Source organism: Callionymus lyra, chromosome 15, assembly GCF_982586985.1.
Source record: "Callionymus lyra chromosome 15, fCalLyr1.hap1.1, whole genome shotgun sequence".
NCBI lineage: Eukaryota > Metazoa > Chordata > Actinopteri > Syngnathiformes > Callionymidae > Callionymus > Callionymus lyra.
This window is the reverse complement of record NC_141832.1, coordinates 23,092,599-23,109,713: the sequence shown is the minus strand read 5'-3', so window position 1 is coordinate 23,109,713 and position 17,115 is coordinate 23,092,599. Positions and strand designations below refer to the sequence as shown.

General features: G+C 37.1%; 1 protein-coding gene across 2 annotated transcripts; it reads right to left on the bottom strand.

Annotated features, from left to right (window-relative positions):
• Positions 1–1,516: 1,516 nt before the first annotated feature.
• On the bottom strand, positions 1,517–12,024 carry LOC148065408 (lipopolysaccharide-induced tumor necrosis factor-alpha factor homolog). 2 transcript variants are annotated; one of them, XM_087809129.1, is made up of 9 exons: positions 11,884–12,019; positions 10,857–11,294; positions 10,674–10,773; positions 10,432–10,584; positions 6,773–6,909; positions 3,231–3,280; positions 3,067–3,159; positions 2,826–3,012; positions 1,517–2,226 (listed from the first exon to the last, which is right to left on the bottom strand). In XM_087809129.1, exons 6-9 carry the CDS (start codon positions 3,271–3,273, stop codon positions 2,109–2,111), a joined length of 441 nt encoding a protein of 146 aa, XP_087665255.1. In that variant the 5' UTR covers positions 3,274–3,280; positions 6,773–6,909; positions 10,432–10,584; positions 10,674–10,773; positions 10,857–11,294; positions 11,884–12,019; the 3' UTR covers positions 1,517–2,108. The 2 variants fall into 2 exon arrangements, with proteins under 2 accessions (XP_087665255.1, XP_087665254.1); XM_087809128.1 differs by having other exon boundaries at positions 2,826–3,159; positions 11,884–12,024.
• Between the last annotated feature and the right edge of the window lie 5,091 nt (positions 12,025–17,115).

Below are 17,115 nucleotides of genomic sequence, written 5' to 3'. Positions count from 1 at the left end.
TGACTGCACAGACACGACAGTCTTCATTGTTTATTGCACATAAGCTTTGCCTTCTCCTTTTACCCTCTTTAGAGTAGAGGCGTCTCCTCACAATGGTTGGGAGCAGTTAGTACGCTGTGCTTGGTAGAGCGTCTGAGGATTGTGTGTAGACAAAAACCAGCAATCTAAACCACTTCTGCCACATGACTTTCTTTTCAAAGCACAGATGGAATGCTCCTCTTACGGTGCATAGATGGCTCTGTAAAAACAACGTTTAAGAATTGTACATTTAAAAATATCAACCTGTAAAATTAAGAGAAACTGTCGGGTACAGAAGGCACCGGATGTTCATTTTTCTTGTGTGTAAGGTTTTTTCTTGAGTTTCTACCATTGGTGGATCTGTTACATTCTGGATTTTGTTTCTTCCTTTCTCAACTAACATTTGTTTGTCTTGTAAAAAGAAAAGAAGCGTGCAGTACAAAAAAAAATCCGCAGACACACTTATTACGTTGATCTTTTAAAGTTTTCAAAATCCTCAGTGTAGCAGCAGTGTATGACAACTATTCCTGTATATTGCCTTTTTTGCTGGAAAATGTATGTTGAATAAAATTTTCTATAAAAAAGCAAATGTTACTAAAATTCTCTTAAAGCTATGCTCTATATTTCTAAGAGTGGTATTGCTATGAAGAAGACATGTCAAAAGCCCTACCAATATAATACATTAGACAGACTAGCAATGATCACAGAAAAAAAAAATTAAAATGAAAACACTATTTCCTAAAAGTTACCAGCCAAAAAGTTGATTAAAACTGGAGATGAATAAAATCAGTAATTAATATGGTGCTCTGTCATGATCTCTTTAAAATAAGTAAAAGAAAATAAAAGAAGCAATAATTAAAAATAACATTTATTTTGTAGAGGTAGTTCCGGTATGGCTAATAATGGATAGGTTCGTCCTCCGGTTTCAAATGAAACTGTTTTATTCATTATGCCAACCACTAAGAACAAGTGAGCGATTTTTGTTTATAAATATTAGAATATATTAAATATATTAAAAAAAACAATTTTAAATCTCGTAAAACAGCTTCATGCTACATGTTTAACAATTAGCATACAACTTTATGCTAGCATGCTAAACATTTCAATACAGTATCGTTGTTAGCACTATTTTGTATTTATTTATATTGAAACCTAAGGTCAATTTTTCTCCTATAGAACCAAAGCGTTGCCCAAATTAGGTGAAATGTTTTGAATAAAAAGTTTAATGTTTTAATGTTTATGTTTTACGAGCAAGCGGGTGTTTGTGGACGCTTACACACCTGGTTGAAACATTTGTAAATGATGGATGAGAAAGCGTTCAACATGTTCAGAAAATGGTGTTTTGTTCATCCAGTATCTTATCAATTGATCAAGTAAATCGTGTTCATCTTATTTATTACTCTCACTATATTATTTTGTTGCAAAGAATATTGAAATCTTCATGTATGATGACACACTAGACACACTAGACAACACAGATTCACAAAAGACTCCCATGTTTTCTGTATCCAGGCTGTTTATTAACAATTGTGATAAAATAGTACATACAGAAAACAAAGCGTCCGAGAACTGCGGGTATTGAGAGAAAACGCGTTTGTATCTGATGACTGAGAGGCTTATTTGAGAGTAAAAAGGCAATTTGTAACATTTGAAAAGTAGAATTGAAACATTTCCCCCAAATATGATCAACAAATAGAAAATAAAAGTTTGGAGTGTCAGATTCTCACGATCAAGCGACAATATAACGTAATGATTTAGTTCTGCTGATGGGTCACAGGACAGCCCAAGCTGTCCATCTGATTGCAATCTTTGTATTCACCACTAGATGTCACTAATGTCTGCGTCATCAAGTGATGGACTTCAAACGTTTTTTTTTAAGGAAAGTAAACAATCCCCTCACAAGCATAAGAGCTTATTATAAATGTATGTACAATTCTTCATCTGAATGCAAAACGTGCTTTAATAATTAAAAACGTTGAGATGGTTAAATGTGCGATTCTACCGTAGAGACGAGAGTCAACTGAACTCTTAGGATGCTGTGTCACATGAGCTCATGGGCTGTTACCATGCCGACCTTCTGTGGAAGCTGATCATTTACAACACTTCCTCTTCTCCACATGCAGCACTCTGTTACATCGCGGGCACGTGTGGTGAGCATCCTTGAACTTTTTCATCAACAGTGGAATCAGGCAGCAGCACAGCACCAACCTGCCGGACACACGGACGCTGGTAAATATTTCAAGCTACATGAGAGTGACATTTTCTTTTGACATCCCTGATGAGAATTTTGCTTTTGTTTCACTTTGATGATGAACCCGTTCCTTCCAGGATATATCACTATGTTCAACACAACCATGACTGTCATAGATCAACATTTTGACTCAACAAAAGGTATCAATATATATTAGGTACAAATATATTTGTTCTAAGGTATTCATATTTTGTATTCACAAGTATTTATTCTTCATGGAACCTTGATGTTACACTGTAACCTAGGCAACGAACAGCCAGAGGGCCACCTATTACCCTTTGACAACCCATGCATGTCCCCCATTGAAAGCAGTGTCAAATAAAATAAATATATATATATATATAGTATATATAAATATATATATTTCTAATTTAAGAGTTTAGTTTGGACAACTTAATCTTAATAAAGAAAATAATGCATGTTTAATTTCTGGTCAGCTTGTTCTTTCTCTTAGCAGAGTTATGTGCCGTTTCGGTGCTTTTCCCCTTTCATCATGCTGTTAAAAAACATCATTTTAAATCTGTTAAGATTGGATTATCTGCTCTCTCACACTCACCCGCAGCAGATGAACAGCAGACACATGAGCCAGGCGTACGTCCCTGCTTTGTAGGTGACGTTGGTCATGACCTGCTGCTGGCAGGTGGGACAGGTCGTCATGCCGGCGTTGTATCCGAGTGACGTGTCATAGCTCACATATTTCCTCTTGTCGCCGTCTGCACCTTGATTCAGACCGCCTGCGAAAACTGTGAGCAGAGTTAGGAGCTGATGTGACAACAGGTTAGCATGATTCCACTCACCTGGTGACACATTCGCAGCACCTGCTTTCTCATCCGAAGGAGTAAAGGGCGAGTGCAAGTGGTAAACCTTCACGTTTTCACCCTGGCCCTCCACTGAGGCAGAAGAGACGGTGAAAACATGATTTATGTGACCACTGTTGGTCAACGACAGGGATGATACTTACTTGGTATAACGTAGGGAGGAGGTTCTTTTCTTGCATTTGACATGTTCTTGCTGAAAGAAAACATAATTGTTGTTAACAAAATATAATAAACAACTTGTAAGCAGTGGAAGAAGGGCTGCCACTAGGGGGGATAATTCCCCAAATGCATTACTTTTGTGTCACCAGACCTGGGCAAAATGCAACCTATTTGGCATATTACGCATATTAGGTTTCCCTCATTAGGTTTCAGTTGTTATTGAAGAACTGATTGAAGCTTTTAACTGGTTGGATTATTTTTGTTGATCTTAACCCTTGTGTTATCTCAGGGTCAAAGTGCACCTCAACACCTCAAACAAATATGTTTGAGGTGTAAGGGATACCTCAAGCATATTTGTTTTGATGAACGACCTCCATTACTGCATATGTATTTCTAGAAGCCAGGGAGGTCGTTCACCTTGATCCATAACCAACATAAAGGATAAAACACATTTATTTTAGGGCCTTTGGGTCACCTTGACCCTGAGATAACACAAGGGTTTAAGTGTTGGTAGGTACTGGTAATTGAAAATAAAAGTATTTGCTACTGAAATGTAAATAAGTGGAAACTAATATTTGAGATTCAATGTCTTTTCTTCATAGAATAATGTACGTAATGAAGTAAAGTTGAGTTGACAACTCAGCTTAAATGTAAAATAAAAATAAAAATTTAATTTTAAAATAAATTATATATGTATTTGAACGTTAACATTATTTAATAGTTTCTGGCAGCAAGATTGTGATCATTATAAAAGCCAACTTCTTCTCCTCAAACAACACATTTTTCAGTAACGTACAGGCTGACGGCCATTTTCATGCCGCTGTAAGAGAAAGTAAATAGGTCACATCAAGTGAGGTACATGAGAGTCACTTGATGTACAGAAGACAACTCATACTTATTGGGGTTTTGTTGAAACCACATCAACTCGACCTCGAAACCACAACCCTGTCCAAAAACACATCATTGTGCGGCCTTTTGTTAATCTAATCCTGTTGACGCTCATGAAGAACAGTCATGTGATGGTTTCAGTGAATTAATGATGCTGGAACAGGAAAAACCAGCTTCAAACATGAACATGAATCTTTTGTTGCCATGTCTATGAAACCAGGAAACACACATTCTGAGACTTGGTGTTCTGACCATACACGCTGTCCTTCCTGACCACACGGAGCAGCGTCACTGTTATCACAGTGAGGAAAAGCTGAAAATGACAGATTGTCTTTGTTTCGTCCACACCTATACGTCTCACCCAGAATGCAGCTGGACCAGATGTTTCTCGAGGCCACAGACTCAGAGGGTGTGGGGATCAACCGGTTGCTACTGCGGATTAAACTCGTCACTGAGATCCATCAGAGACTTGTCAAAGAAGTCCATCGAAACAAAGTCCATAAGAAAATAAATGTCGAATCACACTTCTCTTTTCTCAATCTTCTTATGTGTAGCTCCTTCACAATGGACTGCAGCATCTCTACCCTGAGTCTCTCACAGATGACAAAGCTGTGGGTTGGTTTTTTAACCACCAAAATTCTAGGTCACCAGTTAGTAGCTGGAAGGAAGTGAAATGATCCTGAGAGTGGTGACGGTCGCTTAAAGCAACAAAAGAACATTTTTCTCATTGAGAAAAACATGTAGTTGTGTTCGACAAATCTAAACAAAAGAGTTTGATGAGAAAACAAAATTGAATTAATACAAAAAAATAAACTGATAAAGATTAGATGTGTAGTTATTGAGCATCTTTTTTTTTTAAAAGGCTTTTATTTTCCATTCTCACAATCCTTTTAAACTTTGTACTTCAGACGTAGGACACATGAAGAAAATTCAACTGGGATTGTAATTAGATATTGTCATTTATTACAACAAATCTTCTAATGCACTGCTACAGTTTATTCTATCATATTTGATAATGAATCAAAGAACAAGAAACAAGTCTAGATACAATCCATTTGCCACAGATTTGTATCTATATTCTTTAAATTAGATATTGAGAGACATCGTCATTCATCAGTCAACACTTTAAATGTGTAAAACATAGCATTGGATTGTAACATAGATTATTTTTGGCATTTAAAGTTTACATTGTTTAATTCTTTAAATTGCTGCTAATTGGCAAACTGGCAAGATTCAGGCTGATTGAAGATGATGGATGTGATTGTTATTTGGGATCAATAAACAACTTTAGTTGACGATCAACTTTCTTGGATCAAAAACATATTCCTCCAAGTGTTCCGGTGAGGCGACATTGTTGCCATACTTATATGTCAGTCGTCAGCCTGGACACCTGAGGAGATCAGGGCGCGGCTTCCCGATACGCTCATGGTTTGCATTGTAAGAATTCTTGAAGAAAGATTCGCTTCAGGTTTTTTAGTGTCAATTGGGGAAGAATGTAAGTGTGACGATAAGTGGATCACAGTGATTGATCAGATTAAGTGAGCATTGTGTAATTTCAATTTGTTCAGGAAAATCATCTTTGAGTGAAATTAAAATGTAAAACAGGTTTTTTCTTTGACTCTTACTCTGAGTCAATGGACCGACAAATGGGATGAATTAAAACCTAAAATATTAAACATGGAAGCTAGTCTTAAGATAATGTCATGATTATGAGGCTAAATTCAACTGCTATCTGTTGCTGTTCAAATGGAACATTTCTCCACTTCAGCCTTTAAAGCTCTTGTAAAATACTTTATATTAGCATCAATATCTGAACCCACATCAGCTCCACTGCATCTTTGACAATAAAAGTCATTGGTATGCCAGTTTTTTTTTGTTGTTGCTGTAGCTGTGTCTCTCACTGAAAAACTCAGTTCCAGTTCCTGTTTAATTCAATATAACCTACTAATGTAATTAACAAATATTTAGTAATTTAATCAATATTAGAATAAATTCAAACAACAAAGAAGGAGCTGTTGTGGAATTTATGTTACGAATAAACTTTTAAATAATGAAACTGAATTTCATTTGGTTGTAATCCTAAATAACTAATTGAACTTATAGATATATATAATATTATTATATTATATATATATTCTTATATATTCTTTGTCTTTATCTTTAGACTTAGATTGTGTCATCTAGTTTTCTCTTTAGGTTCTTGTGCTTGTTCTTATTTTATTTAATTTATTATTATTATTATTATTTATTTTATTTTATTTTATTTTAGTTTGATTTATTTTTTATGAAAAAATGCTGTATTTTCTGTGGCTATTGGAAAAAAATAATTCTCGAAGGAGACCTCCTGAGGAAACAATAAAGTTTTACCTTACCTTACCTTAGAAACTTTGATCATGACTTCTAAATAGTCACGCATTAAAAGAGGTTTTGTGTTAAATCATCGGCCAAAAAAACTGGTTCTGTAAGTTTCTAAGCTAGCTATATAAAAACAGATATATTTTGTAAGATTTGTTAATTCCTTTATATATGCCACGAGTGACATTTTTAGACCTGAATTTGTTCTGTTTCAATATTGTCTCCAATAAAGGGTGTTCTGACCCAAATCATCCAAATATAAAATCAACCACCAGACTCTTACCTGTCTTTTACGTGCGGAGATGCAGGTGTGTGTGAGCGTCACTGATGTACAGTCCAGACAGATACCAGCTGATCACCTGTACTTCTTCTAGCCTCTCCATGGACACGCCCCTGTAGCCCCACCCACCACCATCACATCTGGAATGAGTCATGCATACAGGCGTACCTTTAGAGCGCTGAACTGGTCTTCATTACTTTGTTCTCAATGTCTGAGAAACTAATGAGGGTGTGTGTGTGTGTGTCACTCTAAAAGTGAGAATAACAGGTTCCCATCCTGCTGACTGTCGACACTGATCTTTCACAAACTATCAACTAATGTTTACATGAACAAAAATCTAAATATATACTTTATCACTGAATAAAAATACCTTCACTAACTTCAAGTAGATGCAATTTAACATGATGAGCTGTGAAATATTACAATTTTTCCTTTTATGTCAAAATCCTTGAATACTTTACTCTCAGATCACATGGACAGAAGTTGAGACGTTTTTCAGCATCATTCCTGAAAAGATTATCATTCATTTCAGGCAGCAAAATGAATAATTGTGAGCATGCATTTCAGTGAAAATAAAAGTTGATATTGTGTTTAATTTGGTGTAAATGTTAGCTTCAAAACATATCCATCGATCCATTCATGAATCGCTATTACTACCTTTTCATTATTCTGGGAAGGTCTTGTGTTTAATGGATTTTCAAACATCCATTAGATATATAGTGTATTTATAAAACTTTACAGATGATTTTATGACTGTTTATAATCATGTATATCATGGACCGACGCATAATTTCCTCGATGTGGGAAGAATAACGGTATTATTTGATAACAAGGTTAATAAATGAATGCATCAATCAAGAGTTCATTAGGGCTTGTAATTCCCAACAATGACTAGAGTCATGGATAACGCAGCACGTTCTATAAACTTTAAGGAATGTTTATTTTGTTAAAGAAAATAACATAATAGGTTGACTTTAGCATCAACACTGGAAAACGCTATTAACACTTTGATTGATTCACAATTTGATCACAGATTATATGTCATTTGTGAGCACATGACCTTTAATCAATCATATACGCTTTTTTTAATGATAAACCATAAAAAAAAACTTCTGAATTAAGTCATGGGTTTATAATGCAGTATTCAAATGACTTTGATTGAAATTGTAAATTACCTGTCGTGAAACACAATAAATTGTATGTAACTAGTAAGTACAACCAAGACAAGTCAATCACAGAAGGTAAAGAAATCACAGTAAAATGAAATACACTTTTGAATTATGCCTGGGGAAGTTTGCCCCAGGGCCTCGAGTTTGACATGTCTGGTGCAACCTTTCACCTAGACAGGTGTCAACTAGAAGATGTTTGTCAGTAGATATTTAGATCTCTTGCTCTCTCAGAGATTTATCCAGACAAAAGACTTTTCATATCCCTCTCGGTAAACTAGACGAACACGTGACACTAACTTTACAGTAACTTTTACTCAGCACAAGACTTGCCTCAGTTGACTTTATACAATGTCACTGAGACATAAATGTGTCTAAGAGTCCAGTTAAACAACATTTTTGCCAACATTGCTTACCAGCTAACATGCTTGCACTGTACTATTTATGACTTTCACAACCTGAGGGAATTAACATGAGTGACTGGATGCTGTACGAGGCGAATTGGTGATTGTTTTATGTAACATTTTATTGTCATTAAAGAAATAAGCAGTTATTTAGTCATGTGTAAATTGGAATCCGCTCCCTCACTAATGGTTTGCGTGTCCATAGAAACATATTCATGTCTCGCTGGAGTTAAAGGGGTGTGTGTGTACCAGTTGTTGCCACTGCACATGATGTCAACGCTGCGAGGTGTTGGTCTGTGTGTGTTTCGATGGGCCTGACGAACAACATTCCGTGGAATTCACCGATCTTTACAAAAGCTCTCTCTGGCAGTCAAGGCACAAAGTGGCACATTGTGTGATGACTGTGTCGTCGATGTGACGCTTTCTGTTGAGACTTTTACATCTTATATCTCTAAAAATGTATGAAGACATGAATCACATCTTTACACATTAATCAAGTTTTTTGAACCACATCTGAGACAGAACTTCCTAATTTAAACACATACGGTTGATCAATCTCAGGAAGACCTCCATTTTTCTCTCCATCCTGCCTCTCTGACGAAAGTTGAACTCTTGTTGAGGTCATCATGTTTGCTGTGACAGAATTTGACGTTTGATGGGCGAACAAACAGAAAATACACAAGTAGTAAAGAAAAACAGAAGTTTGAGGCTTTGACATTATAAAAACAAGCTGAAATTGTTATTTAGTTATATATTGTTCCATTCAATTGTATAATTATTAATAATGAAAAAATTGATTCAAATGAAATAAAAGCATTTTATTTAAAAAATAAACATTTTTTAGTATTCACTTTATTTATTTTGAGGGACAAGATTCACTTTGACCTTGAGATATTAGAGTCATTTCACAATGTTGGCCCGTTTTAAAGTTATCAACAGTCATGTGCTTGCCGAGATGTAGTGAATGTTGGGATTCTTACGTACCCAAAGTCAAAACATCAACTGAAAGGTCAGAGCGGAAATGGAACTTATTCATCGATGATGATAGGAAGGTGCGGCTGCTGACAATCCCTGACATCCAGCAAGGCAGCTAACATATGACTATCCAGTTAAGGGAGGGAGACTCCTGGTCCCGCCTTTAATTTGTTGTAACTTCATAAAAGAATGTAATTTTAAACCAAACAGCCCAAGCTTCCATCTGTTGTGTTATCTCAGGGTCAAGCTGACCCAAAGGCCAGAAATAAAAATACATTCTTATATCCCATATGTTGCTTTTAGGTCAAGAAAAACAACCTCCACCACGGCATATGTATTTCTGGAAGCCAGGGAGGTCATCACCTTGACCCAGAAGCAACACAAGGGATAAAACAAGCACATTTATTTTCGGGCCTTCGGGTCACCTTGGATTATGTATAGTAAATAAAGTAAATCTTTATCTTTATGAAGGACATGGCATTCGGGGGGATTTATGTTTGAATATAAATATAAAATTACATAATAGAAGATATTTTCCCACAGAGTTGGGAGGAAAGTGGGTGGAGTCTAAAATAAATAAAAATAGTTCTTGACTCAGCAGCTATAAAAGCACTGAAGGACGGGAAGTCAGCAGCAGGTTGACTGGTTCTCTTCAATCATCGCGTGCAATTCTCTACATTCCAAAAACCTGAAAACATTCAGAGGGCTGGTGTATCAGTGAATTAATTTGCTTTCTTTTAAAATTCATTACTATAAATTAATTTTTCCAGTTTCTTCTAAATATGTTTGGATTTTAGAGGATGAAAATCACCTGAAATCACTTTCATTGATTTATGTATTTTCCAATTGCCTTGTGTATTTACTTTTGCAATTTATTTGGTGATTGAGTGTTGATGACATGTATTCTAACATAACACAACACAACAAAACTTAATTGTCTGTATTCGAGCTACTACCTTTGGTAGTTTGTTGATTGTGATTTCAATATAAAGTCACGGGTAAATCTGGTTCTCCTTTTGTCTGAACATATGAACGTTGAACAGAACAATGGTGCAAATGCATCAAAAAAGGCCCATCAGGTAGTAGGTCAGGCAGAATCAATCTGTTATATGCTCACCGAATATAAACACCACAGTGCTTATTATTGGAAGGGAGCTTCCTGTTTGTGGTACAGCAGCCAGAGTGATCATAGGTGTGTTGTGGGAGCTGTAGTCACGCCCAGCTTTATCCATCAAAGAAGCAGCCATGGAGTGAGTTCACTGAGAGGGAGCTAGACATAGAAAGTTAACTCCACAGCTTTTAAATGAAGTCAATAGAGTAGAAATGTAAACGTATACAATAATCTTTTTTGTTACTTACCAAGAAAATATAGGACCAACCCTCCTAAAACAGCCGTGATCTGTGGAAAGGTACCTAAAGTGCCTCTCACTCTTTGGTGGGAGATCTCTGAAATGTAAACCTGTAACCAATCACACATGTGTCATGATACTACATTATACCAATACATATATACTACACATTTTTGTTTCCATGGTAACCTACAGGTATTGATGCTGATGTTAACCCTCCAGCAACTCCAGTTAGAAATCGACCCAAATGAATCATCCACAGGTCTGAAGCTCCGCCCAGTAGCATGAAGATGTTAAAAAAAGATATATTACGATAACCTTCTTAACAGTACAGGTATAGTGATGTTTTATACACAGACCCGATACTCGATGGCAAATCAGATGACATCATGCACATCTTTCGACCAATCAGGTCATTAAGCACCATTGCTATGAGGCCACCAGCAGCAGCCCCCGGCATGAAAATGGAGCCAAACCAGGCAGTCTGTGTCTTGTCCATTCTGAGGCGAGGGTCCACGTCTGGTGACTGGAGCTGAGGCAGGGCGGCTGAGGGGTAGACCATGGAGTAACCAAAGATGAAACTCCCCAGGACAGCCAAGATGACGGCCAGGTATAGTTAAGAGTTCCTGATCTGGAATGTAAAATGCATTTCTTAACGTGTTTTCCTTGTGTGATTGAGGAACAATGTCATCACAGGTTTAACATCATAGACATGTGTATGTTGGTTACATATCAGAAATTGATAATGTATTGATAGAGAATTATTTGCTTCTGTGATGTTGTTGTCTAAAATATGTAGGAAAATAAAAGTCCACAAAATCGATCTTGGTAAATTAATTTAAACTAGAAAAGCACTAAGTCAGAATATACATTGATCAAGGTGCTGGTTTGACATGACATTGTCATGAGTCAAGAATTGTGTTAACTCGTTGTTATGATATAGGCTGACAAGATTTGGGGATTTAAAGCTCTTAACCACAAGACCACCTGGTAGTAAAGCTACATTATCATTTAATGAACCTTCCTAAATCCAGATGAAATCCTGAACAAAACACCAATGAAATCCTCGGAAATCAACATTTAACTGAAACTTTCATTGAAAAACAATCACAACCTTTTTGTTATTTTGCTAAATACCAGACCAACTGACAAACATCATTTGACCTCCTTGGGGGAGGTGAATCAAACATTTATTGTAAAACATAGAATAGTGTACACACCTGTCAGTGTGAGTCAGCGGATCTTCTCAGCAGCGGCGACGCCTCGTCTATGTTTAGATGTTGTGGAAAGACTTCTCATCTGCTCACGTTTAGTTCTCAATAAGCCTGCCAGATCTGTGATCCATGTCATGTGTGAAAGTGAAACTTGCTTCTGCTACATTTTGGAAGGGAGTTTCTTATTGTGACTCTTCAAGTCTTCCCCCATTTGACCAATGGCATCATCAATAATGCGGATAAATGTAGATTTTTAGAGAAGATTAAGTGTACCAGAAGTGTATTTTTTAAGGCACAAGTGAAGGAAAACAACATCGAACAGATAATTAATTTGTTGTGATTCGTGACAAAGCCTTATATGTAAATTTTCCCACAACTAAATGAAGGCAGGTCACTGAGAAAAGTAGAAGCGAGATTCAGTATCTCAATTACAGTATTGAGCCATTTGCAGGAAAGCAGAAGAGAAATCTGAAGCTACCTAAAGGGAAGAGAAACAGGCCAGGGAATTTTTCCTCTTGCCACACATTATGAGATTTACCACACATCCACAATCCTGATAGATCCTGTTTCAAAGGTTTTCACCAGACAAAAGGTTGTTTTTTTTTCTTTTTTGCGTGAATCCAAATTAATATACTTAGTAAGTAATAGTTATTTGTAAATATCAACAAAAATGTCCCATATATGTTTTGTGTAGATATCTTTTTCTATATTGGTTTGTTCACAAATACTTTTTCCAAAAACCACTTAGGACAAATTAATTATTGTAAACACTTTTTAATTTTCAATATGTTTCAATTTTCATATATAAAATACACAACCCACTTTTTTTTGTCTCAGATAAAATATTCACATCCTTATATTATTATAGTATTATAATGATACCTTATTTGTAAATAATCCTCCACTTCTATCTTTTACTGTATCATTTGAAGACTACATTTCCCAGAAACCACTGTAGCTAATGGTCTTTGTTTGGCCCTGCACACGTGCCTTACCAAGACGTCACGAGTTGCATTGGTGATCATGGGGGTGACAGGAGGGAGCTTTGAAAGCGGTTTTTGATTATGCGTTTTATGCAAGTCCCTTAACACCACACTATATAACCCTGGTCACGGGTGTTTGCCTTGTATGGATGCTTGGCTAAGTTGGAACAATGTGACACAAACAACAGTGATTTGTTTTTATTTTACAAGCAACCCAAACATTCGTCTATTTCTCGATTCAAAATATTTTTTTATTGAGCATGATCAAGCAGCAACATTGACCCGCAGGTACATCCGTTACACACAATGTACAGTATATGCTCTTTTTTTCCTTTAATACAAATGGTAACAAAAATGACAATGAGAAGAAAAAATAATAATAATAATAAAGAAAAAATAAAAAAAATTCTAAAAATCTAAATCGCTATTCTTTGCAATCGACATGTATCTTAATGGATGTTAAAACCAATTCCAGACATTTACAAGGTGTTAAACAATTTGAGAATAGAGTCCCATGTGTTGTGGAATGCTTTCTTCGATTTTGTCAAGGCATATCTGATCTTTTCCATTCTGAGGCAGGACATGACATCTCTGAGCCACTGAGTGTGTGTGGGCGGGGCAGTGTCTTTCCACCTGAGCAAGATGGCCCTCCGTGCCAAGAGAGAGCAGAGCGAGACTAGACGCCGGTTGTTCGCTGTTATGTTTTTTATCTCTCCCGTGAATCCGACCAAGAGCAATGAGTGGGCTTGGTCTAATATCCGTTTCCACAATTTTTGATAGGGACTTGAAAATGTTTTCCCAGTACTTTTGTAGGCTCTGACACGTCCAGAACATGTGGCCTAAGGAGCCTTCTAGGATCTTGCATCTGTCACATAGTGGACTGACCTCCGGATATATTCGTGACAGTTTGGTTTTTGATAGATGAGCTCTGTGAACAACTTTGAATTGGAGAAGAGTGCGACAAGCACAAAAAGATGATTTATTCACCAGTTCTAAAATTGTTTTCCAATTGTTGTCAGACAGGGAGATGCCAAGGTCTTCTTCCCAATCCTATTTGTGTTTATCTGTAGGTTTCTGTGTCAATTCAGAGAGGCCAGAATATATTTCAGAAATAAATCCCTTCTTCGTTGGGTTCATAGAAAGAATCTCGTCTAATATTTTCCTTTCCTTAACAGTTTGAGGTGACAATTTAGATGAGATGTAGTGTCTTGCTTGTAAGTATCTGAAGAAGTTTGACCTGTGAAGATTATATTTTGTTCTTAGTTGTTCAAAAGAGAGAACGGTGTTGTCTTTAATAATGTCTCTAAAGTAAACTAATCCCTTCTCGTGCCATTCCTTGAAGGCTGAATCCTGCATGGAAGTTTCAAAGAGATGGTTTGAGAATATAGGGCTGAGAAGAGAAAAACTATTAAGTTTTAAATGTTTTCTAAATTGAGACCAAATTCTGAGGGAGTGTTTAACTATGGGATTTGAAATTGATTTATAAGAAGTTGTTGGTAACTCGGAGCCCAAAATGGCTGGCAGTGATATTTGGTCGCTTGTCTGTGACTCTAGTTCTATCCAAGCTGGATTTTCGCTCTGTTTGTGGTAGAAGGTCCAGGAGGTCAGACAGCGCAGGTTCGCGGCCCAATAGTAAAGTCGGAAGTTGGGAAGAGCTAAACCACCTAAAGTCTTTGATTTCTGAAGATGAGTCTTGTTAAGGCGGGCGTGTTTGCCGTTCCATATGTAGGATGATATCAGAGAATCCAAATGCTGAAAAAATGAGGCTGGCAGGAATATTGGAAGATTCTGGAAAAGATATAAGAATTTGGGTAAGACTGTCATTTTTACTGAATTAACCCTACCAATAAGTGTCAGGGAGAGTGGGGACCACTTAGCCAAGGTCTGTTTAATTTCCGCTGTCAAAGTTAAAAAGTTTTCTTTGAATAACTCTTTAAATTTTCGAAATGCGGGCTGAGAGTTGACGAGAACTTCTTATAAAACTCGGCTGGGAAGCCATCGGGGGCCTTTCCAGACTGTAGTGAGCAAATGGCCAACTCAATTTCTGATTGTTTGATCGGCTCCTGCAGTATCTTCATGCCCTCTTTAGAAACTGTTGGCATGTTAAGGGAATTTAAAAAGTTCTTTATTTTGTCATGGTCCGTTTGATGTTCTGAGGAGTATAATTTGAAATAATAATCTTTCAATTCTTTGTTGATCTGTGTGTGGTCAGATGTTAGTTTGCCTGTCGCAGTTTGGATTCTAGAAATATTTTGTTGTGCTTTTAGTCCCTTTAATTGGTTGGCCAGTATCTTATCTGATTTTTCTCCATGCATGTAAAACAATGTTTTATTTTTGAGTAAAAGGTTTTCAGCTGAATGTGTTGTTAGCAAGTCGAATTTGGTTTTTAGCTTCAATTCGTTTTTTTATACATTTCGGGATCTTTAAATTTAGAGTATTGTTGGTCAAGGTCATGGATAGACTTTTCTAAGTAAGATTTTTCTTGAGAAGATGTTCGTTTCAACCTTGCCGTGAATGAGATAATGTGACCTCTAAGGTAGGCCTTCAGAGTGTCCCACACCGTCAGACTGGAGACTTCAGTTGTTGAGTTTGTCAGGAAGAAGGCGTGGATTTCTTTTTCCATCAAGTCAACAAAACACTCATCTGAGAGAAGGGTTGAATTAAAACGCCATTGATTTCTTTGTGTTGGCATGTCTGGCATTGATAAAGTAAGTTCTAAAGGTGCGTGGTCAGATATAACAATGCTCTGGTAGGAACATGATTTCACTTGAGGGATAAATTGGTTGTCGATGAAGAAGTAGTCGATTCTTGTGTATGTATGATGAACATGAGAAAAGAAGGAAAATTCTTTCTTCTGGAGATTTAGGAAGCGCCTGATATCGCAGATACCAAAGTCGGAGAGAAAGGCCTGGATACATGAGGCTGATTTACTAATGGGGGAGACTTTAGGTGATGATCTGTCCAGAGTCGGGTCAAGCCATGTATTAAAGTCGCCTCCGAGTATGAGCGAGTATGTCCTGAGGTCCGGCAAGAGAGAAAATAAATGCTCAAAGAATTTTGGTTCTTCTACATTAGGTGCATAAATGTTCACGAGTGAGACCAATTTGTTGTAAAGTTTACCATAAGCAATAATATATCTGCCAAATTTGTCTGATATGATATTGTGTGGTTCAAAAGAGATGTTTGGGCTGATAACTATCGTCACTCCCCGCGCCTTAGCCCCAAAGGAAGAATGAAAACACTGCCCCGCCCATCTGGAAAAGAGACGTTCACTGTCGGAGGTTTTGACATGAGTCTCTTGTAGAAAGGCGATTCCGGTTTTGAGATGATTCAAATGAGTGAGGACCTTTTTCCTTTTTATAGGGTGATTTAGACCCTTTACATTCCAGCTCAAAAGTTTTATACTACCATTCATTGTTTATATCTAAGGTGAGATGGTCTATGAAAACTGGTTTTGATGTGCAGTAGAAAGCAAGGCAAGTTTGCAAAGTTTGTGAAATTGGAATAAGCAGTGATAGTAATCCCCCCTCCCCACCCACAAAGAAAGCTGCCAAAAAAAAAGAAAAAAGGCAGCAAGCTCTTATCAACAATCATCTTATAACAACTTCTACTTAACCTTCTAACCACATATGAACCTCCGGTAATAATCATTTGAAACATAATACCTGCATTAATGAACACCCCACACAAATTCAACATTAATATTTTGTTGACGAAAAAATATATTGGGGTAAAAGATCTCAGTCCTTAATAAAGTAAACAAAAGTGCGTGAGTGCGCTCGTGCGCGCGCACACGTACGTGCACCATAACTCGGCATAACTATGGAAGAAATAACAAAGTTATAAGTAAACGATACAACCAGGATGAAAGGTGCTGCTCCTCCGCTCTGTCTCCGCTGTCCGTGACGTCACTGTAAGCCGTGTAGGTGAGGAAAGCGATGTCATTCATTCATTGTTTTGATGTTGTGGAGAGTTTTCAACGTATTTCCTCGCCTCGTCCACCGAACTTGGCCATTTGTATGATCCGTTGGGAAGAGTAATCCGAAGTCGGGCCGGGAAGCGAAGAGAAGGTTTAAACACGTTGGTAAAGTTCCGCCACAACATCCTTGTACTCTGAGCGCATCTCCTGGATCTCGGGTGCGTAATCCTCCACGATCCTGATGGTGTGTCCGCGGTAGTGTAGACTCCCTCTCTTACGAGCCTCCCTGATGATCAGATCCTTGGTTCGGTAGTGATGAAGCCGGATAAACACCGA

Excerpts from the sequence above, each read along its gene's own strand:
- LOC148065408 (XM_087809128.1), bottom strand. The coding sequence starts at position 3,273 with ATGTCAAATGCAAGAAAAGAACCTCCTCCCTACGTTATACCAA. Across the intron at positions 3,160-3,230 it reads TCCTCCCTACGTTATACCAA|TGGAGGGCCAGGGTGAAAAC; the intron begins GTAAGTATCATC and ends CTTCTGCCTCAG. Across the intron at positions 2,227-2,825 it reads CTGCTGTTCATCTGCTGCGG|GTTGGTGCTGTGCTGCTGCC; the intron begins GTGAGTGTGAGA and ends TGTGTCCGGCAG.